The sequence below is a fragment of the Oryzias melastigma genome, linkage group LG2, assembly GCF_002922805.2.
Source record: "Oryzias melastigma strain HK-1 linkage group LG2, ASM292280v2, whole genome shotgun sequence".
Taxonomy (NCBI): Eukaryota; Metazoa; Chordata; class Actinopteri; order Beloniformes; family Adrianichthyidae; genus Oryzias; species Oryzias melastigma.
In genome coordinates, this window is record NC_050513.1 from 21254588 (window position 1) to 21277146 (window position 22559).

Below are 22559 nucleotides of genomic sequence, written 5' to 3' on the forward strand. Positions count from 1 at the left end.
CACACAGACACAAAAGGTAGTCTGAAGCTTCAATCCGCTTTTGTAGATCACCTTGATGCCACTATGAACTTCAAGACTCCTTCCACTAAGACTTCTTCTGATTTTTCTCCAAAGTTATATTTTCTCTTTTTCTTGTTTCAGATTTATATATATTATACATATTTCTTGTTTTGGAGCTAGAATGATTAGCTAGAAGTGGGTTAAATTTGTCTCAAGATCTTAAGGCCATAACTCTATTTAATTACTTGTGTTCATTTTCTGTATTTTCTTTTGTGTTTTTTGCAAGGTTGTTGAGTTCCATAAAGCCTGGCCTAGTGAAGAAGATCAACAGGCTGCCAACACCCATAGCTGGTTTGGTAAGACCTTCAACCTTGTGCTTTACACCTCTCAAACTCAGAGCAACTCACTCCTGCTGCTTCATGTTTTCAGAATGCTTTTTTGCTATCCTACTTGTGTTTTTTGTGTGTGAGCACTCATCTTCTTTATCGTCAACACATTCATATTCATCGGAAGTGATTAATTAAAAACAATTAAAATCTAAACAATTTCAGTTGATGGTCATAACCAAATTTGAGTATGTCATTGACTGCAAGTAGTGACTTTAGACTGATAAAGGAACAAATATCCTAAAGTTCAACAGTATTACCATGGTAGTCCCTCACAATATCAACTACTTGGAATAAATGCTTTAGCCAAGATTGAACACAGCTGCTTATCTTGACCTGTAATGTCCTTATGGAAGATCTCCAATCACAAATGAAGAATGTTGCAAAAGTTGACTTTTCTGCTGTGTTCTCTGTCTTTTAGATCCTATACTTAAGTTACAAAGTATGTATCTTTAAAAAAAATATTTTCAGTTAATATTTTTGCTTAGGGGGAAAGGCAGCTTCTCACTTACAGATTTCTAATTACTCAAAAAACAAAGTGTACTTTAAAACACAACAATAAGTCAATATTTGTTATGCAGAAAAGTTTGTACAGAAGGAAGAAGCCATGTCATTAAAATTCAGGTTAAATCTCCAAACAAACCATAGTTACAGAACCTGGGCTGGGAATGAATTACTCAAAGAACCAACACCATAAAAATTTGGGACTTTTATCTACACTTACAGTTTTCTCATACTGTGTCATTTAAAAACATTATCAACAGTAATCAATGTTAGTCGTAGTTCACTTTCGGCTTAGCCCTTCACCTAGCCCACTGAGCCACCCAGCCGCTGATCAACAGTAACCAATGTTGCATATGCCAATACTTCTAAAACACAGAGGTGGGGACTCGAGTTGTATGACTTGGATTCAAGTCAGACTCGGGTCATGAATTTGACAACTTTAGACTCGACTTGGACTCAGACCTCTTGACCTGTGACTTGACTCAGACTTGATTATAAATAACTTGTGACTTGACTCGGACTTTAGCCCTTTGACTGGGAAAGACTTGCTATTTTCCCCAAAATCCAAGGATTAAAAAATACATCGTGAAAACCTGTTTGTTTGTCTCTTTTTGTTTACATTCATGTGTGGTGTCGGTCCAACATCCAATCAAATTAGGGCCACGTTGGATTGACCAATCAAATCTGAAACTCTGAAAGGCTTAAGAAAATCATGGTATGGCCCCTTAAACATCCAGACAATCCTGGTTCCCTGCCATCTCCGACTCATCACATTTCTAATGTGGTGACCTGGGTTTTTGTTAAAAGGAAATTGTTTTGGATTTTTGTAGTGGGGATGCATGAGCTCAGTGGGAATTTACAGAACATGTTTACAAAATACAGTTCCTCAAAGCACACATGGTCTGTGGAATTAATATTACTCTGTTTTTGAAATGACTCTACAGGACCTGAAACATTAATGGCAGGACTTGTGACTCGACTTGGGACTTGACTGCTTTTGACTTGGGAGTGACTCGGACTTGAGGACAAAGACTTGAGACTTGACTCTGACTTGTAAAACAATGACTTGGTCCCACCTCTGCTAAAGCATTTTGGTATATTCAGACTGGACATATTTGGTTTGCTTAAAGGGTAACCAAACCCCAAATAAACTTTTTTTGTCTGTTGACTTCTATAAATGAGGGTTTAAAAGTGCTGTCTGCTGGTCCTTGCTAAATTTTTGACAATTTAAAATAAACTTGTTTAATTCCTTAAAATATATTAAAAAAACATTTGTGCGCCCCCTACAGGTAAAAACAGTTGAATTTTGGGATTGGTCAAGTGCTGTAAGTCTCACATCATTTCAGGTTTCAGGTTTCAGGTCATCATACTCGGGAGCTCCCGAATAAAAGATGGATGAAATTGGCAAATTTTAAAAGAAGATGCCCTCCGCACTTAACCCTTGTGCTATCATAGATATGTTTACATTGAAAGTGGGGTCCTCCAGACCCCAAAGACAATGTCCTGAACTTTTTTTTATAGGATTTTTAATCATCACTGGTGTCCGTGGCAGACATAAAATTCTGTCCACCTTTGACCACATTTTTAATGGGGGGGATCACACATCAACATAAGGGTGGGTTCATCCAAACCCCATAAGATTGGACTAGGGTTAACTGATGAAGGAGAAAGCTCACCCTTCTGTTTTTAAGGCACAGAGAGACATTTTGACAGTCCCCATGTAAAGTATGCAGCCTATTGTTCTAAATAAGGAAAAAACTCTTTATGCTGAGCAATACTCCAATGTTCTTTAAGAAATGTTTTACAAGGAATGATCAGAAGTGTTTTTGATGAGGATGGATCGGTAGGGGGGTTGAGAAGGGGGCATGTGTTGTCCGTATTCGCAGATGTCTCCAGTCCCTAACCCTCGTTAATTGTTGGGGGGGTGTTGTAATGTACTTCCTCTATAAATGGTGGGTTATTGCGCCAATCTACACGAGTTCAGAGTTTTGTGAAGTTGACAGCAGAGCCTGTGGCTGCAGCAGGACCGCAGCCTTTCTGTAGCCAATGTGAGTCATCTGGGATTGCTAGACCGCTCGGGCGTCCGCACCGGAGCCAGAACGGATGCAGTATGAACCCAGGGTCACAACAAAAAATGCTGCTGTCGGTATCCCTCAAGCTCCCTCCATTCCAATGCATCTGCTTGCAGACAAATAGATCCATGCACGACAAAATGATGATTGAAGTGAGGCTTTTAAGGGGCCATACCACGAAAAATCAACTTTTTGAAATTTTAAAGTTTACCCATGACAATTTTTCTATTTAAAAAAAATTCCAGTAGTGTTTTAATTATGATTCGGAATTTTTAACCAAAATCCCACAACCTAAATCTCTTCAAAAGCGTGTTTCATGTTGATCTGAAGCCTCTGTTTCCAAAATCTCCTCTGAGGGGGCGTGGCTTTTGGAGCTGAGCTGAGTAGCTCTGCCCCTGACCCCCTCCTGTCTGATTATGATAGCTCTGTGTCTCTCTAGCATAAATCTTCACCGCTGCTACATAAAAACATCCATCAATCTGGGTAATCTCCAGCCGTATGGTTCTGATCCGGATGTCAGCTGGACGAGGAAGTAAAGATCTTCATGGACAGAACCTCCTCCAAAATCCTGATTCTTTCTCCTTCCAGTTCACCAAAGACTCTTTTAGCTAATTCTCCAATGTTTATTGACTGTGATCAATACATTCAATCATTGGTTTCTCAGAGTTCTTGATAAAATAATCAAAGCTAACATCAAAATGCTCTTTCATTGATTTACAATCCTTTCCAACTGCGGTCAAATGAGCCGCCGTTCACATTTCCGTGGTCACATCAAGAAGCTCCGTGGAGTCTGGTGGAGATTTTCCAGCGTTCTCAGTCCTGCTACCGTAAGTATTGGATGAAACTCACACCAAAAATCCAGTGATGCTGATTTGACCACAGAAATGTGAACGGCGGCTCATTTGACTGCAGTCAATGTGAAGATACCATCTTCTCTTCTCCAGAACCTGAACTAGACACGCTAGCCGGATAGCCGCTAGGCGCTTACGTCGACCGGTGACTTTTTATGACATCATCAAGTGGTAGTAACGTCTGCATTTGAAAACAATAGTTTCCACAGCTCTCCGTTTGGAGGGCTAAGTGTAGGGGTGGGGAGAAGCTGCGGGGTTAGAATACGGATTTGGCCAAACACCTCAACTCGATAAGAAAGTAACATCTGGGAGAGACTTCATCACTAAACAATGAGACCTTTAAAGTTTCATAATCCTGTCTCTGAAGTTCCTGTTTCACAGCACTGATATTTTTCTTCCTCTTGGTTGTGATTATAGAGGTGAGAAACACGTAAACAAGAGCTCTGCTATCTGAACAATCACAATAAAACACAGCCTTCTCCCCTCCCTCTTCCTGTTTAAGGCTAATGTGGAAACGAGTCTCTGTGGAGTTGTGGCTTTTTTGTGATTAGTCTCAGTGCTGTTCTACATGTGTGTTCAGTGTTCTGATCAACAGCCATTTGAAATCGCCTGTTTCTATAGAATGATGAGGTTTTATGTTATATACATTGACGCGTACTCAAGATTTCTATAAGAAATAAAGAGATATTATTCTGTATTTAAAATATAGCAAAAGCAAATACCTCCATAAACTTCCCTTTCTGAAAACCTTAGATGAGCCAAATAGACTCTAGTTTGATCTTTAGCCTCACAGACTGAGGCAATGAACTTTGGCCAGTTTGACTGGAGCTTTTTAGGAAATCCAGCTTTATAGTGAGTTTTGTTTACAGCGCTGGCCCCCATGAGAGTGGTGCGGAAAAAATAAGACTGTAGTTGTTTATGCCACTCTTTCCATGTTTCTATCAGGGAAAAATAAACTGCATCAACAGGTGCCCGATAGAAAGTCTTTGTGAGTACAGAGAAAAGACTTATGAAGCCAGGAGGACACAACCAAGTGTATCTTCTGTTGTTTAACAAAAGACAAGGTTGTTTAAAGCAGGGACAACCAAACCTTCTGTGTGGTGGTGGTGCAATATCTCCTCAGGCCTTAGCTTTAAAAAAAAAAAAACATTTCCTGACATCAGAGGATTTAAAAGTTCTCTGGAGAAACACTGCTGATTGCAATGCTGTCTTTGGCTTGTCTTCTTTCATATTTTCTATTAGGAATTATGATAGTATGAGCTGGTACACTGTTCTAACTGGATACATGGCATTACCTGTGATAATGCTAGTTTGAAGCCTGTAAGCTGTGACAGCTGAAGATCAAGATGCTGGAGCTGATAGCTGAAAATGCTGAAGTCTAAATCTTACTAAGATACTAGTTAAATGCCAAATTAGCAAAAACAAAAAAAGGAAACATTTTTCCAAAACAGCTAGCATAATGTTAAAATATTAGCTAATGTCCAAATTAGCATAAAATAGTCTAAGATGTCTAAAATAGTCAACAAGAGCTAGCATGTTGCTAAATTAAAGCTGCACTCCAAATTACACTAAAAACCCAGTAGTTGCTCAACATCTTAAAGTTTGAATGTTGTCTCTAGCTGAAAGTATGCAGAAGTTCATAAGTTTCAAAGTACACAAAGTACATGAAAGATTTGAGCAATTTCACTTTCATTTTCTATGGGGCATATTTTGCTCAATATTTCAAAAACTATAATGTTTATGAACACCAAGAGTATATGTAGTAATGTCCTGAACGAGCTGAACGTTTTGTTCCCAAGATTGATGAAGTCGCTGAAAGTGTGATTGAGTTTTTGCGTGCCAAAAAAAGTATGGAAAGGTGCAGCAGAATCACTACTGTGAATGCTAACTAAGCATTCACACAATTACACTTCTTCCCCCATGTTATCTCCAATGCAGATGATTTAAAGGGGCCATTCCATGATTTTCTTAAGCCTACCAGACTGAACTATATCCATATATATGATCATGTATTACTTTTCGACCACTAAAAAATGAATTATTTATGAAGTATTAGTTATATTTCGTGAGTCTTTTCATATCCGGAAGTAAAACGGCTTGATTCCTGAAGCTCCGCCTGCCGCTAAGTGTGCCTGCAGTCCGGTTCATGACGTCTTCCTAGAGTCTGTGGCCGAGGTGCAGCGGTAGGGCGGTCGACTCCTGATTGGAAGATTGCAGGTTCTATTCCCGCCTTGCCCGTCCATGTGTCGAAGTGTCCTTGGGCAAGACCCCTAACCCCGAATTGCCTCTGGTGGGAGGTTGGGGCCAGTGTTCGGCAGCGGAGCCTCCACCAGTGTATGAATGTGTGTGAATGGGTGAATGGGTCTGTGACTGTGAAGGGCTTTGGGCCCTCGAAGGAGTGTAGAAAGCGCTATACAAGTATACAACATTCAGTGGCAGCATCTCTATATTTCTCCCACGAAAATAATCCAAACTTTTTCAAAGATGATGTATAAACGATATATCTGTTTAATTGGCCTGGCCATCGCTACACTGCATCACAACACATAAGTGGCCCCTGCATGGCTGTGCCAGACCGGGGGTCAGCAATGTTTATGACATGAAGTGCCAATTAGAAATATTCTCCTGAACAACTCTGTTGGCATTCTCCCTTCAGCCTGTCCATCAGGGATCTCGACAGTGAATCAGCTTTCACTGATTCCCACAGGTGGTTAGGCAGAGAGTTTTATGCCGGATGGCCATCCCTACACAATCCGGTATTATCAAGGCACGGAGAGATCAAGTTATGCTGCAGCATGAAGGGGTTTGTCTGGATTTTAGCTCATTGCTGGCCTGGAAGCTGAACCCAGGTCCTACACCATCCAACTGAGCTATCCAGCCTCCTTCCAAAAAAAAAGAGAACAACAAAAACCAAGCCCTGTGCCCTCTCCTCACACACAGACACATAAACAATGCACCCAGGCACGAAAGAATGACTAGAATTTTAAGAGATATAAGGCACTCGACAGCCGTGAGGCTGTGTTTGGGGTCCACTCCAGCACCGCGGTCCTAGGGCAAGCACCCAGCAAGTTCTGGTGAAAAAGATCAGCATGTGGAAGCATAGCTTCATTAATGCTAGTGACGCCAAAGTCTGACCCCCCCCCCCCCCAAAATAAAAAAATAACAAGTGTACGCTTATAAACTTCGCTCTTCGCGCCCATGTTGTCACAGCTATAATCTCACCAGCAACAGTTTCGAAACACGGGGATCATTATAACGCTTTCATTTTACCTCAGCAACCTTTTTCCTACAGTGTGCATTAATTAAAATCACCCGGTCATGAAGGCTAACACTGGACATTGTGTGAAACTTTAAAGTATTATTCAAAAAAAGCAAAAAAACACGCAGTATTTAAATAGGTGGGTGGGGTCACAGTGGCAGCGCTGCGTGATTGGACACAACTGGAAGATATACGGTATTCTGCATCTAAAATGAAAGTTTTTTGCTGATTATTACTGGTAAGGGGATAAATTGAGTGTTGTGTTAGTCTGGGCGGAGCTGTCATAGCAGACTCTTCCTGGAGGGAGCTGTCGGCATCATGATGTCAGCATGTTTCCATCCGCTCGTTTTCGTGGGTATGGGAGGGGCTGCTGCAGACAGAGCAGGTTTTTACAGGATTACTCTTAAATGCATGAACAGATCAAAATACTGCTTTGGGGTTCTTTATAGAGAGGAATGAACAGTAAAATGCATTTAAAACCTCAAAAAGTAGAATCTTCATGGTAGGGCCTCTTTAAAGTGGGCAGAGCTTGATGCTCAAGCTCGCCTTCAAGCTTCCAACCGTGGTAGAAAAACATTCTGCTGTCAGTGACTTCTTTGTAGCAAACACCCGTTTCCTGAGGCAGTGACCTGTAAACCAACCCACGTTTACATTCCCCTCTTTCAGAAGCACATTTTACCAAATACTCACTCTCTTGTCCTCTTCACTAATACTACCTAATGAGCTGCCAGGTCTTGTTTGTTTCACACATTATGAAACAGTAGCTCCTGGAAACATGAGAAGTTAGCTGGATGAATTGATCCTCAAAGAGCCCTCTTTACTCCTTCTTTACACCTACGAACTTCATGAAGAAAGAGCTCCTCTGTTGGGAAAACAGGAATTTTACGTACCACATTCTGACTTGAGAGCTAACCTGATGAAGAGTTTCCTCAAATACTGATGGAAAACCTTTTACTACTTCAAGGTTATGTGTTACAACTTAAAGATTGCTGCAGACACTATAAAAATGTGGTCAATGTTGTTCAATTTAATAAATTGGATGCTTTTTCAACCTTAATAAATCAATGTGTCTGGGTACTTATTTAAACTGCTCAAGTGTTCAGATTAGTATTTACAAGATAAATACTGACGATGTTGAATAGAGGATTTTTTACAGTATAAACCCACATACATTAATACAAATCCTTTCTGACGTCTGAATGTGATGATCATGCTAATAATCCATGAAAAACTGTTGTCTTAAACCTATATGCTAGTAATTCCTCCACTGGTGATGAGTTCTGGTTCTACTTTAAGTGCCTGAAATTTGTTCTTATCATTTCTTATTATTTTTTTGCTAATGCATGCTGTATTAACATTTACTTTGTATTCCTGAGAGTGACTGAAGTGCTGGAACTGTTTGGATTGATGGTTTTGTGTTTCTGGTGTTGCAGTCACTAAAACATCTAAAACATTTGATTTTGTGAGGTTTATTACACTTAAAATCTTCCTGAAAAGGCAGGCTGTGGGAGTGACTCTGTTTTTCTGAGGGTGGGGTTGCCTCTCCATTTGCAGAGGTGGCTCTGGCCCAACAGCTCAGGAAGCTGCAGGGTGGGTTTGGAGATAGTGTTTTGCCAGTAGTGAAAAGGATTTTCAGCTGTTTGTGTCTGTGCACTTACAGTGGGCACCTTTGTCTCATTTTGTTCATAAAAATGCACAAAAACTCCTTTTTTATGTTCATGAAGATATCTGCACATTTTGCTCATATGAAGGATGTCAGAGAGGGTGAACCCTTAGGACCGTTTTAGTCAAGAGGAAATGGTGACACCCTAAGAGGGAAAGAGAGGGAAGGGCTTAGGTTTTGTTCCTGTGAAAGATAGGGGCTGAGAAACAAAGACTGAGAACCTGGGAACTAGAAAGAACTTGGCTCAGGTTGCATTTAACAAAGAGTGGAGGGAAGGAGGGAGGAAGACTCTAGCCACAGGGTCAGTGTGAAAGAAAGGGAACCAAAAGGAGAGGTGAGGAAAAGCAGGTGGGTCACGGGAGCCAAAGGAAAGACCTTAACTCTGCAAAGGCAGAAACAGGACTGGAAGTTATGCTGCTGTTTTTTCGTTGAGCAGGTATCCAGATTTGTACGTTTCCTGTACAGAGTTTGTTGTGGAGGAAATGCAGAAAAGCTCCACAATCGGATTTGTGGTTTGTCTTTGTAGTGTGTGTGTCTGTGCATTCATTTTTAAGTTTTTCTACAGTTACTAAATCTTTTTGAGTTTATAAAGTAGCTGGGTCAACACACAGGGGGATGCAATGTGTCTGTCAGATCAGATGCAGCTCATGACATGTTTAGCTACCACAGAAGCTCTGCAGTTGGAGTGGAGTTTAGGTCAGGGTTTTGTGTTTTGGTTTGTGCTCATTCAACGTATGTGATTTTTGAACAGGACAACCTAACCGCCTTTCTGCGTGGCTGTGAGGAACTGGGACTGAAGGGCTCTCAGCTGTTCGACCCTGGAGACCTGCAGGACACATCCACACGCCCCACTGCCAAGTATGAGTCATACATTTGTGTCTCCTTATCACCCTTTGTGTATCCCTTTCAACAGTTTAGTTGTTTTAATGAATTATGTGAATGTGGAGTAGGGACGCAACGATAGTTTGCTCCCGGTTCAATACGTACCTCGATCGGAGCTTCACGGTTCAATATGTACTGAGCAACAAGAAATAGACCCTGAATTCCTACTATTCCACAGATGATGATTCATTTTGTAAGGAGATGTCATAATCAATCTAAACTGAACCAGTTCAAAATAATTAGAGCTGACTTACTCAACACAAGTAAAGTGCAGTATCCTTTAGCAGTCAGTCATTTATTCATGTACTTTTACATTTTTTTTGCAAAAAAAATAAGTATTTCAGTTGTTTTTAGCATTTAGCTAAAACTTTTATTATCCAACTACTGCAGCAGGGGCAAGGTAGTTTCTGTCAGGGAAAGAGTGGGCGGGTACCTCAGAGTGGTACTGAATAAGAAAATGATTATTGTGAAAAATGTCGTATTGAATTGTTGAACGCGTATTGAACGGTTTGGTTTTATACAGAATATTGTTGAATCCCTAATGTTAGTAATCATTCACTCTATAGTGATTCTCCTGCTCATTAATGTTGGTTTTTCAGCACACAAAAACTCAATCACACTGTCAGAGATTTCAACATCTTAGTATCTAAACATTCAGCTCCTTCAGGACATTACTACTGGTATTTTTGGTATTCATAAACTTTATAGTTCTTGAAATACTGATGAAAATGTGCCCCATAGGAAATGAATAAGAAAGTCTTCAAATTTCAACATTTTAAGTTGATTAGCAACAAACCTTTAAATATATTCATGGGGTACTTTTTTCATCTTTTATTGTAATTAACGTTTTTGGCCAATTTGCTATTTACTGGGGTTTTTTAGGCTAATTTAGAGTTTAGTTTTTATCTTAGCAACAGGATAACTTTTTGACTGATTTAGTTTACTGAGGAATTTTGGGCTATTTTGGAGTTTAGCTAGCATTTAAACAACGGGTTAGCTTTTTTCGCTAATTTGGCATCTGCAACGTTTTTTGGGTCAATTTGGTGTTTAACTCATATTTAAGCAACACACTAAATAATTTTGCAAAATTGGCATTAAGCAATTTTACTACAATTTTTTTCAGAAATTTAGGTCAACTTCAGCACTTTTTAATAGTTCTTTAATGAAATTTCCAGTCAAATAGCTTTTGGATTTTCAGCAAATCCCTTCAGCAATTAAAGTGAATTGCTTCACTATTTTCAGCAAAAAGCTTCAGCATCTTCAGTAACTACTTCCAGCAAAAAGCATTCACACTAGCATTATCTCAGGTAATGCAACTCTTCTGGTTAGTTCTGCTATACTGTTTTATTGTAAGTATGACGTTATCAAAGTCACACACTCTTAACCCTTTAACACCAGAGCTCCAGTGTTTATGTTCTTTGATTTACTTTAACTTTTTAGTTTTTAACATGATAATTCCAGTAGATTAGTGCCCAGAAACTGAGTTGATGGAACAGGTAACTTCTTAATCAGTGAAGTCTTGGAAGGTTGATTTTCCTCCTAAAATCTACCACAAATTTGCTTTAGTATAGCAGGAGTAGAAAGGAAGTATGTGGCATGAACACACCTGAGAGGAAACTGTAGTGTCATTGTTCCAGAGGTCCTGGACTATTTCCACTGGTTGTGTAACCCTTCGTAGTGCAGATTGCTATTTCCTCACCTCTCGATCAGCCTCGAATTCCTCTGTGAGACAGAGAAAGTTCTGGTTCAGAATGAGCTCAGGTTGGAAACCTTCTCTGTGCCTCTTTGTGTTGATGGAAACAGATCAGTTTCCAGCAAGAGTAACCGTCAACAATGATAAGAGAACGAGTTTCCATTCAAGTTTTTTGTGCTGACATGAACAAAAGCAGTGAAAGATGATGAACTTAACTTCAAAAAGAGCATGAGCTAAAGTGTTCTGTACACACACAGAACACTTTAGTTCCTCTTAAAAAAGAGAAAGGTCTGTAACACTCATCAGAGATACTTTACTAACCAGCTGAGCGGCTTAATGGCAGAGTGTCTGCCCTGAAACTGACAGGTTGTGACCTTAAATTTAAAATAGAGTCATATCAAATGCTCTTAAAATTGGACCCATTGACTCAACATAAATGAATAGTATTGAGTGGTTGAATGTTCCTACACTCTGAAGGGGCAGGTCAAATGTCACACACCCAGGTGTATGACAAGTGATGGGCCTTTAACCTCTAACTTCAACTGTGAGAGACCAAATGTAAAAAAATCCAGAATTCTCCTTGTAGGATTTTTAAAGCATTTATATGTGTAACAGAGCAGAAAATTGGTCTTTGATCAATAAGAAACAACAAATACTCTCCCCCTTTAAACCAATATGAAGAATCTGAGTTTTGGATTCAAACAAGGTCATGTCAGCGAGAAGACACGAGTACACGTGTACGTGTGTTCAGATGAGGAGAGGTTAGAGATGAGGAAGAGTTTTGCAGATCTTTTCCGGCTTACCTCGCTTCCCTCTTCCTGTTGCCTCTTTAACTCACGGGAAATTTGCATTTAAAATGTTGGGCATGGTGATTTTTAGGCTGAAGAGCCAATAGTTTTGCATATTCTTTAAATATAAAAAAAGTTTACTCATAATCTGAACCTTTTTCTGCTTTTGTCTGCTCCGTTTTTACTGCTTTCCTCTCTGTGGAAGTGTTTTCTCGAGTTTTTTTCTCTGTGCTTGGACTTTCTTAACCTTCATTATTCTAATTCATTGTTAAAAAAAAGTCTGCTGGACTCAGTTTCAAACATTCGATTTCCCGTTTATAGTTGACAGGTATCCATAGATCTTTGTGTGTATTTGGTTACATCTGTGTCTATAGGAGGCTAATGCTCTCTGTGACCAAACTCCACATCTGAAGTCACTCTGTACATCTGTCTTTGTCTCCTGATTAGCATTAGAATAATGAATGCTATTTAAAGTTTAATTAAAAACGACGACCAGTTTGCTTGTTCCTTCTTGCTTTTTGAGACACCAGTCAGAGAAGTCTCTTCATACACAAATGTAGTGTCAGATTTGAAAAGACAGCCTGAGAGAGCTTCAGCTCTGCCTCTAAGGCTTGATTCAGTTGCTTGATGTGGACATGAGATGTTGTGTTCAGCCTCATAGACCTACACTAAAGTATCTCGTCTCTCTCCTTCTCTTTATTCACCAGGGGAAGTGACTGTAGTCGAAGACTCAAGAATGTAAGTTTTATTGTTGACTTTTTTTCTATTTCATGTATTTTCTGTTTCACTGTGTTCAGTTTCCTATTTAATGTTATTTTACCAAACCATTCAGTTTAGTAAAGAGAGTCAAACTTGGTGTCTTACTGCTGTTTTTTTCTGAAAATATTGCTGCATTGATGACTTTTTTATCATGTCATGGATTTTTGGCCTTGCTTTGAAGAATCTACTGCTGGTACAGCCACATTGCACTCACCTTTTCCTCAAATCTGTCCAAAAACGGTGTTTTCCTGATAATGCCTCTTTAAGCCGGAGCGCCTAACGCTGGCCCTGCCCACCCTGCAGTCAGAGCAGCTGCAGCGTGCCTGTCTGCCTCTCGCTCTGATGCTGCTGAGCACTGAACAAGGTGACAGTGGGGCTGTAGATCTGTGCTAGCTCATTTAGCTGACCAAACACTGGGACCCTGGCTGCATCAGCAGTCAGAAATGGATCTTGGATGCCTGGCTGCCTGCAGCGTATCCAGGTTACCACACCGTGGAACTGCCTATGCACTCTAAAGGATCTCTGCAGCACGTCAGACTCAGAGAGAGAAAGCCTGTGTTGAAGGGAAGCTAATGATTCGGGGTTGAAGGTGCAGCTTAGCAAAGAGCTGGGAAGCTAAAGGAGCACCCTAGTCCTTCTTTAGCAGGTGAAGTTTTTAAACAAAAAGCGTACAGTGGCATACATGAAAAAACAAACATCTGCATACACTACTATGAGTATGTTGATGCTTGCTTTAATGCTTGCCTGCATGAGAATAGAAGTGGAGCATCATATTTTCTTTAGTTTATTTTCGGTTTGCTAGCATTATTTGTTGTTAGGATAAGTCATTTCGTCCAGAAACTATATTTAAAAACAAAGATAGGTTACATTCCACTTTATTTGACAGAATATATTAAAAGCTAGTGGCAATACAGCTGATAACCAAATTGATTATCATTTGTCTATATTGAAGCTCCTAAGTGATACGTATAGTTATTGACTACAGATTGTGTTGAACTTGTGTGTGTGCACGTCACATGTACTGCTGTACCTGAACACATGGGAGCTGATCTTGATGTGGCAGCTGCAGAGCTGCAGGCTGTTTATAGTGGTTGTGTAGTCAGATTTGATGTGGGTGTGTTTGAAGATCAATAAAGCAAATGAAATGGATGTGTCTGACCCACTTCCAGTGGGAGTTGGCCTGAGTGTGCTCTATTCTAGTGAACCAGCAGTTCTGCTGCTGTTAGCATATGAACTTAATGCAAAATTCAACAGTATCATACTTCTTTTGTGAGGGGCAAGTTAAGCTCTTGTAGTGTTTGCACTAAGAGAAGGACTTAATTAAAGACACTAAGCGACTCTGAGCTTTCCTATCAACGCAAATCCCTTGGAGTGCTGGTTGACATGGACACTGTAAATATAGCTGGAAGCTCTTTGCCAGCAGAGCTACAGAGCTGCTGATCTCCGTGTCGCCCTGTTTATTCTGCATCCCTCACATGTACACAGACGGGGGTCGACCCGTACGAGTCTTGTAGGTTTTGGGTTGTCCGGGCCTGTGGAAGCTTGTAGACAGGAGGACCTGCATCTTAAGGGGGTGCAGGTGTGTGCTTCAGTTCCCCTGAGGCTTCCACATCCACCTCAGGGGACGCCATGAAAATGGAACGTATGATTGTCATTGGTGTGATGAGTATATTGAGAGGTCTGGATCCATCCATAGGGCCGCTGTGACTCAGGGTTTAGCTGTTTGAAAAGCTTCAATTCCCCACTCACACTAAAAACTCACTTTGGGATAAAAGGGCAGTAATGTCGGCAGAAGATCAGAGAAGCCCCTTCAGCTGATTCAGTTCAGTTTATTCACTGTCATAAACAAAGTTGTCTCAAGGGGCTAAAAATATCCAAGAAAGATCAAACCAAGTAAAAGTGAAAGGAAATATCGTGATAAAACAATGTATTCTAAGTCATTCTGGGTTATTCAGTTTGGAGGATTTCAATGAGACCAGTGTGTGCGTTACCAAGGGTTCGGGTTAATAGCATTCATAAGCTTTTGTGAATGTTACATCCAGTTACTAGTTACAATATTTGGTCCCTAGAGAACACACAATAACAACAAGCAACAAATGAATAGTAATTCCTCAAATAAAACGAGTTATGACAAGAGTTTTAGTTTTCCATACACTGTAGGTGTTTGGTAAATAAACATACTTACGATTGAAATACTTGAAGCTGCCGCTGTGCTCCAAAAGAAAATAAATCAGCTTGTGTGTCAGCGTTGTCTCTATTTTAGCCTCTTAAACTATTTATCTTTTGATATACTACAGTGTTCGCTGTCATGATTACAGAAAGCTGTCAACTGACCTGCACATTTATTTGAAAACCTTGTTCCCAGCATGCATTTCAGTTTTGTAAAGAAACTTTGGTATCTCTAGTGACAAACAAAACAACAGTAACACTCTCTGAAGACATTTTCCTGATTCCTCCAAAGAATAAAGGCTGTCGTTTGGTAGTTATAATGACTCTGACTTGATCCTGAGTTGAACTCATGGCTCTTTTCTTCTTTTATTTTATTCTTCTTAATCATTGACAGCATCAGCCTCAGATTGTGCTGTCCTGATGTCTTCTGCAGGTTTTAATCACCATCTACTGGCTTGGTCGCGCTGCCAACAGCTGCACCTCCTACAGCGGGCCAACCCTGGACCTGAAAGAGTTTGAGGCTCTGCTGTCACAAATGCGAAAGGTTCGTTTTAGTTAAGCTCGCTCTCAACAGTTTGAAGTGCATGTAGCTCGGAGAGTACAGCTGGTAAGATTTAACAAGCAGAATTAAGAAAGTGATTTTGTGTAAAAAAAAAGAAGAAGAAATAAAATTGAATTCCTGCAATAACTGAATCTCCAGCCAGCACATCCTCTGTTGGAGCACTTTGTGATGGAGTCAGTATACGTGTTAAGTGTCCAGAGGGTTCTCAAAATGTGGAAAAACACAACTTCATTTTTTCCAAATCTGTTTTTGACCTTCATAAAAAATCAATCAAAAAGGGAACTTCAGCCTCTTCACTCTACCTGTTAGCAGCCCTGTCCAAAAAGACTGAAAACTGGATCCACTCTGACAAAAATTCTCCTTGTGAAGCGCATTTACAGCCATGATGTCATCCCCATGAAATTTATTCCACACAGTCACAACTTTTCTCTGAGAAAGTACTGCCAGCTCAAGTTCCCAGATGTTGGCACGTTGCAGATGAATGATTATGGAAAAATTTCATATGTATGGAAAAAACAAATTGAAAAACATTTATCAGAAGTAAAAGAAAAAAGTTCTTCCTTATCATTATGCTTCCTTAAACAATACTGCCACTTAAAAACTGGCCTCACAAAATGTAGGATTTAAAGTCAACAAGGTGGTGGATATGCGGTCCAGGCGCTCTGTTAGCTTCAGCTTAATCATTTCTTTAGAAAAACACTTTCTGTCTGCAGCGGTAAAAACCCTGAGGGATCAGTTCAGCTTGACCCTACAAGTCCACGTCTCCCTGTTTCCTGACTTATCTCCTGTCTTAAATTCAAGCCAGTATTCATCAAATTTACACTCACATGTACATCTCTGATTAGAGAGAGATGCTCTCACACTGAAACACGGCTGTGACGTCACTGTGTTAAAGACAAGTGCTTCATGAGGCCTACAACAGAGATCAGGAAAAGGAAGGTAGACGGGAAAGACGCTTCCACTCCTTCCATTAGTGACACAGAAACGTGTCAAATGAAGGCAGAGAAAGGCAGGTCACAGATGTGAAGAGTGGAATGAGAGCTCATGCCGGCAGGAGAAATCAGAGGAGCTTCACAAAGGTTGCACTGTAAGTAAAGGTTCTGCGTTCTCCAGGCGCTGTAGTCTTGAAGTTGAGTCATGGGATCTGGAATGTGATGTTCTCTCTTGAACTGTTTCAAGAAGTGATAAAGCCACATGAACGAGTGGTGGAACATTTCAAGAGAGAAGATTTGAACCCATAAGAACCTGGACCTCTTTTTCCTTCAAGGAAAATTCCAAGTAGACCACAGATCACATTTCTGATGCTTTTTTCTGTAACACTGGTCTCCCCCTGGGTTCTGGGTCGAGTCCACGTCTTCACAAAGGTTGTTTGCTGAATAGATAAGAGAGTACTACAGAGAGAGATGAGTTCAGTGATGATTTTATATTTGAAATTGAATTAATTTTTTGTGTTTGTAAAAATGTCAAGACTTACCTCAGAGAAGTCCGTCTCTTTCTTTATGTGGAACATTTTAAGTCTGTGTGTGTGCTGACACATTCTTACATTCTCAGGAGGCAGAGGACACGGAAAGCCCACTTTGCAGCACCCGGGACAGTGGCTATATCGACTGCTGGGACTCTGAGCGCAGCGACTCTCTGTCTCCGCCGCGTCACGGGCGCGAGGATTCATTCGACAGCCTGGACTCCTTCGGTTCTCGCTCACAGCAGACACCATCACCAGATGTCCTGGTTGTCCGCGGCAGTAGCGATGGTAAGAAAGGGTTCATTTGAAATACTAAAATTTGTCATCTAGTTTAGACTAGGGCTGGATTAATAAAATCAATTAATCGATTTGAATTGATCTAAGATTAATAGATCAATAATCAATCTATAAAAATATAAATCGATTTAGCACTTAAAGCTAAAGTCCTCTAGCTTGATGCTAAGATTTAATAGAATTTCCCATAGAACGGCTAATGCTAACACTCGGTTGACCTAACATACATTGACTAAATGAACATCTTTATAAACTCACAGACATGAATTTTCCAAACTCTTGTGAGGAAATATTTTTAAAGTAACTATTTGTGGTCTAAAACATTGTTTTTTTCTCATTCTGTCTTCTTCTGGAATAAGGTGTACAGCTATAGCGTGATCACCACCTAGTGTCCAAACTGAAACGTCCTCCAGGAGAAACAGAACAATGTTTCCAATGTTAATGATCTGAACATTTTAGTTAGAACTTCTCCTTTAGAGAATCCATGTAACACTGGATGATATTAACAATCTCATTATTTCACTGATACATTTTATTGAACTGTATCAAATTAACATAAATATAATCAAAACGTATAGTAGATTATTAATGTATTTCTAAACAAATGTGTGTAAATGTGTAAACTCCAAATTGAATTTAAGAATTGAAAGAATTGAAAAAAAAATCTGGAAATCAGGCTCTCATGAATCGAATCGTTTCTGGAAGTTATAATCGATACCCAGCGCTAGCTTAGACTGATCATGCAGGTGCTGTGCTTTTCAAATGATGAAAGAGTTTTCAGGTTAGATGTGTATAGTAAAAAGTGTCATTCCAACTGTGGATGGAACGTGAACGGGTTCTTTGACTGAAGATGTAACTAGGAGTTGATCCATGATGGTTGGTTTTTGATAACAGATCTTGACCTGGAAATCTGAGTGTCTCTAAAGAACTCTGCACGCTTTCAGACCAGGAGACAGCTTTGTGGTGGCCATCAACTTTGCAGGGGTGGTGATACCCGACCAAGCTACTAGTGAAAAAAAAAATGTTTTAAAGTTTGTAGATTTTGAACCTCATTAGTGTGGCAAGCTCGCAAAAGGGCCATTTCCCTGTTGCACGCCGGTTTTACAGCAATATTATGAAAATGTAGTGCATGCAACGCGGTTTAAGCTGAGCTAAATGCTACAACATTCAACATGACCGTCATAAGAATATACCCAAAACCTCCTTTGTCAAGAAAATCCAAATATTTAATTTTGCCAATTCAACTGAAAATGACAGATCTGTTTGTTGCCCAAGTCTCCATTTTGATTCCTCATGTGTAGCTTTGAGTAGCTACAGCAGGGGCAGAGTGAGGGGGGGTGGGGGGGTCACTATCACATCACTCGCCCTTTTGTTCATAATGGAAACTGTCTTGATGGAAGTGCTATCATACAGGACAGACAGTACAGCTGCAGAACTTTTATTTTTCAGTGAAAGTTTTGGAAATTGAGTCTCAGATGTTTGTTTTGCATTCAGGTTCCTGTTACAAGAATAAATGCAATTTTTGCACATTTCTGGCTTAGATTTGGAATAATATCACATTCATGAACAGATCAATGTTGCCGTGATTGTCACTAAAAAGGAATTATAATAAAAGTTTTTGTCCTGGCTTCTGTAGTTGATGTGTTTGTTGTGTTTTTATAGTCACTTGGGTGAGTAAACAAGGTAAATGAAGGATTTTCTTTTGTTTTTTTTAATTATTTTTTAAACAAAAATATGGCTTATAACTTTTTGCTGAATGCTTACACATGATATTAGCTACCTGCCAAATGTCATGTTGCTCAATCTTGTGTGGATAACTATTTTGTGATGTTTTTAAGGATAAATGTTCATTGATATGAACTTTCTGCACTTTTTACTGAAGTACCCACTTTAGTCTGAAATGTGATGACCATAAGCAGGAAGTATTTTACTTCAAAACACAAATGTTTTCCATATGAATTCATCTTTTGATAAAGTCAGTGTAAACACTTAAAATAATACAAAGTCAACAGGCCGTCTGGGCTGGAAATCACTTATAAAGGCGGGACTGTGATGATAAAAAGCTGTTTAAAGAGAAGGTTTGTCGATCATTATTCACTAAAACATCGAATAATATTTTGCTGAATGCTCTAATTCATTCCACCTTCATTCCATAAGAAGTTTTCAATCACATTTTGTGTTATGTTGCATGCATCACACTGAACCAGACCCCCCTGCCCCTTCTGCTCTGAGTGCATATTGATGACTACTGTGGTTCTGTAAGGCCTGGAGCAGCGTGGAACCAGCACATAGTAAATCATCCCTTAAGCCTGACTGGTACCATGTGTTATTTTGGGGGCGCAACATCCTATTGAAAAGTATGCAGATTTTGCAAACAGATCCAGACCAACCAACACATGCTCATTCCCGAGTCGTCACATGCTGACGAATGGTTAAAGGACCCTCCGCCTCAAAATTTGACGTTTTGGGTGTACCCAACTCGTTGTTTTTTGACAATTAAAACAGGGCTCCCCAACCTAAAACAGAGAGTTGGGTTCACCCAAAACGTCAAATTTTGAGGAGGCGGGTCATTTAGCCATTCGTCAGCATGTGATGTCCAGACGAGGCATAAATGTTCATGTCAGCATCTTTTTATAAACACGGCATATACGTTTTTGGACCGAGGAAGAATATAAAATCCATAGCGATACAGTTTGACTCCAAAACTCACACAAGAAAATATGAACAGAACATTTAGTTTGAATTTTAACGTTTATGTTGTGGATATAATTTGTCTTTATTAAGAATAAAACTTTCCTTTATTTTGAATACAAAATTTCCCTTGTTAACTTACTGTCAAATATATGTCATGGGGTCACAGGCAGAAACATATTTTGACAGTGAGTTAACGGGAAATTCTCTTTTCAAGACAAAGAGAAGAAGGATTCCAAACAGAAATGTTAAACCTAATACAACTCCTTTAAGACACCATCCCCGCTCCGGGTGGGCACAGTCATCAAGACGTCAAGTACTTGTGTTGTGGACCAGTGTAGTGATGGCTGAGCCTACGAAAGGCAGAGATATGGTATGTGCATCCATCTTTGAAAAAACTTGGATACTGTTGACTTTCATGGGAGAAACAAAGAAAGAAAGACTCTAGGATGATGTTATGAAATAGGCGGCAGCCACACGCAGCAGGCAGAGCTTCAGGAATCGAGCCGTTTTACTTCTAGGTAGGAAAAAACTCACAAAAAATAACTAATATTTCATAAATAATTTGTTTTTTTAGTGTTCCAAATGTGATATATGATCATATATATGGATATGGTTCACTCTGAAAGACTTAAGAAAATCATGGTATGACCCCTTTAAAGTCTAAATCGAGTGTAGGCATCAAACTCGTGACTCTAGTCTGACTGGATTCTAAAACGTGACTCGAGTCCACACCTTTGGTTCAAAATGCTATAATTGCTTTAGTTCTTTGAAGCATCTTTCTGCTTCAAAAAAACTTGAACTTCTGGGCTAATAATTGTAAAATGTGTGTTTAGCTACATTGAATTTATAGAATTTGATTAGTAAAGTAAATCTAATCTATTATGGAGCATGGCATGCAGAATTGCTGGAATAACTGAACCTCTTCCAGAGAACATTTTGGTATTTTGGTTGAAGCTGAGCTTCAGTTTCCTTTTGTTTTGAAATCTAAATCAATGAAATGTCATTTGCTTTGAATATAAAAATCTGACTGGTATTGCAGCTCTGGCTTCCTGATCCTCCATGAGGATTAGGTTAGGACACTTTACTGAGGAATTTTACACAACAAGTAGGGAAAGTCCTTGAGCTGTGTACCTCTGGAAAGCCAGGTGTTAACACTCACATTTCAAAGAAAGTCGTCTTTAAAATGTGGTGCAGACAGACACTGTGGCATCCTGGATAAATTCTTCTTCCCTCCAGGCTAAAATTTGTCAGTACGAGCTTCAGAACGCAAATTGAGCCAAGATTGATGTTATCTGCTTGGTAAACACAGCCTTTCCATCTGCTGATTTATGCTCAGCTGCTGGAATGCAGTATGCAGGAAAAAGCAGACGTGGAAAAAGAAAAAGAGAACCAGATAAAGAAGACTCGGAGGGAGTTGGTGTAGCAGGTGTCATTTTCCAACATTGAAGGTTCTTGTTTTTGTTCCACTATTCCCTGTTGGTTGCTGCCTTTTCTTGTTGAGTGATTGTCCATGAAATTTCAAGCAGAATCACCAGGTTTGCACACACTGCAGGAGGGATTTTGGTCCACTCCTCCACACAGATCTTCTCTAGATCAGTCAGGTTTCTGGGCTGTCACTGAGAAACAGACTTTGAGCTCCCTCCAAAGATTTTCTATGGGTTTAGCTCTGGAGACTGGCTAGCTCACTCAGAACCATGATATGCTTCTCACGGAGCCACTCCTTGGTTCTCCTGGCTGTGTGCTTCGAGTCATGGTAATGTTGGAAGGTCCAGTAACGACCACCTTCACTGCTCTGACTGAAGGAACGAGGTTGTTCTCATAAACCTCCCACACATGGCCCTGGCCATTCTCTCCTTAACACAGTGCAGTCGTCCAATGACCTGAACAGAGTCAGGTGAGATCTTGCATGGAGCTCCAGTCTGAGGGAGATTGAGAGTCGGTAGTCTTTAGTCTTGGTCTGCTTTTGTTCTCCTTTACAAAAGAGTGACTCAGAGTTTTGAATCCAGCTGTTGTGGCAGGGGGACAGAACTCATGAGTGAACGTCAGAGCTACAGCCACCCTGGTAGTGTGTAACCTCTCAAAGAAAACTAAAGCGACAGGTTGTCTAAACCAGCATGGCTGGCATGTTTGGGCTGGCTGCAGCCACACTTGTGTCATCATAGCCGGATGGTCAAAGCACATATTTATTTGCAAGACGTAAAGAAATGTTTTGATTCTGATGATAAACTTTATGCAATTATTAACAAATACTGATGATGTGTTGGTATTTTTCACATGTACAGTGCAATCCAATTATTATGCAAATGAGAATTTTCTAAATCCTCAATGAAAATGACAGCATAATCTCAATCTGAATTCTTCCCTTCTCTCTTCTGCTTCATGTATCCCTCCAAACGGAGAGTTGTGAAAAATAGTGTCTCATATTTCAGACGTCACTTTTGTTTGATGATGTCATCAATAATTGCCTGTCCATTTTAACTGCACCCCTTTAGTACACACACCTCTAACACCACAAACATAC

At 39.9% G+C, this 22559-nt stretch overlaps 1 protein-coding gene across 3 annotated transcripts in view; it reads left to right on the top strand.

Annotated features, from left to right (window-relative positions):
- LOC112144669 (LIM and calponin homology domains-containing protein 1) overlaps window positions 1-22559 on the top strand; it is an 80250-nt gene that overhangs the window by 27860 nt on the left and 29831 nt on the right. Inside the window, exons 3-7 of one of the 3 annotated variants that reach the window (XM_036216322.1) lie at window positions 287-356; window positions 9487-9593; window positions 12806-12836; window positions 15460-15570; window positions 17140-17338. In XM_036216322.1, coding sequence (XP_036072215.1) covers window positions 287-356; window positions 9487-9593; window positions 12806-12836; window positions 15460-15570; window positions 17140-17338 — 518 coding nt within the window. Of the gene's footprint in view, window positions 1-286; window positions 357-9057; window positions 9172-9486; window positions 9594-12805; window positions 12837-13253; window positions 13504-15459; window positions 15571-17139; window positions 17339-22559 lie in introns of those variants that run through there. The other 2 variants (XM_036216324.1, XM_036216323.1) reach the window with 2 other exon arrangements.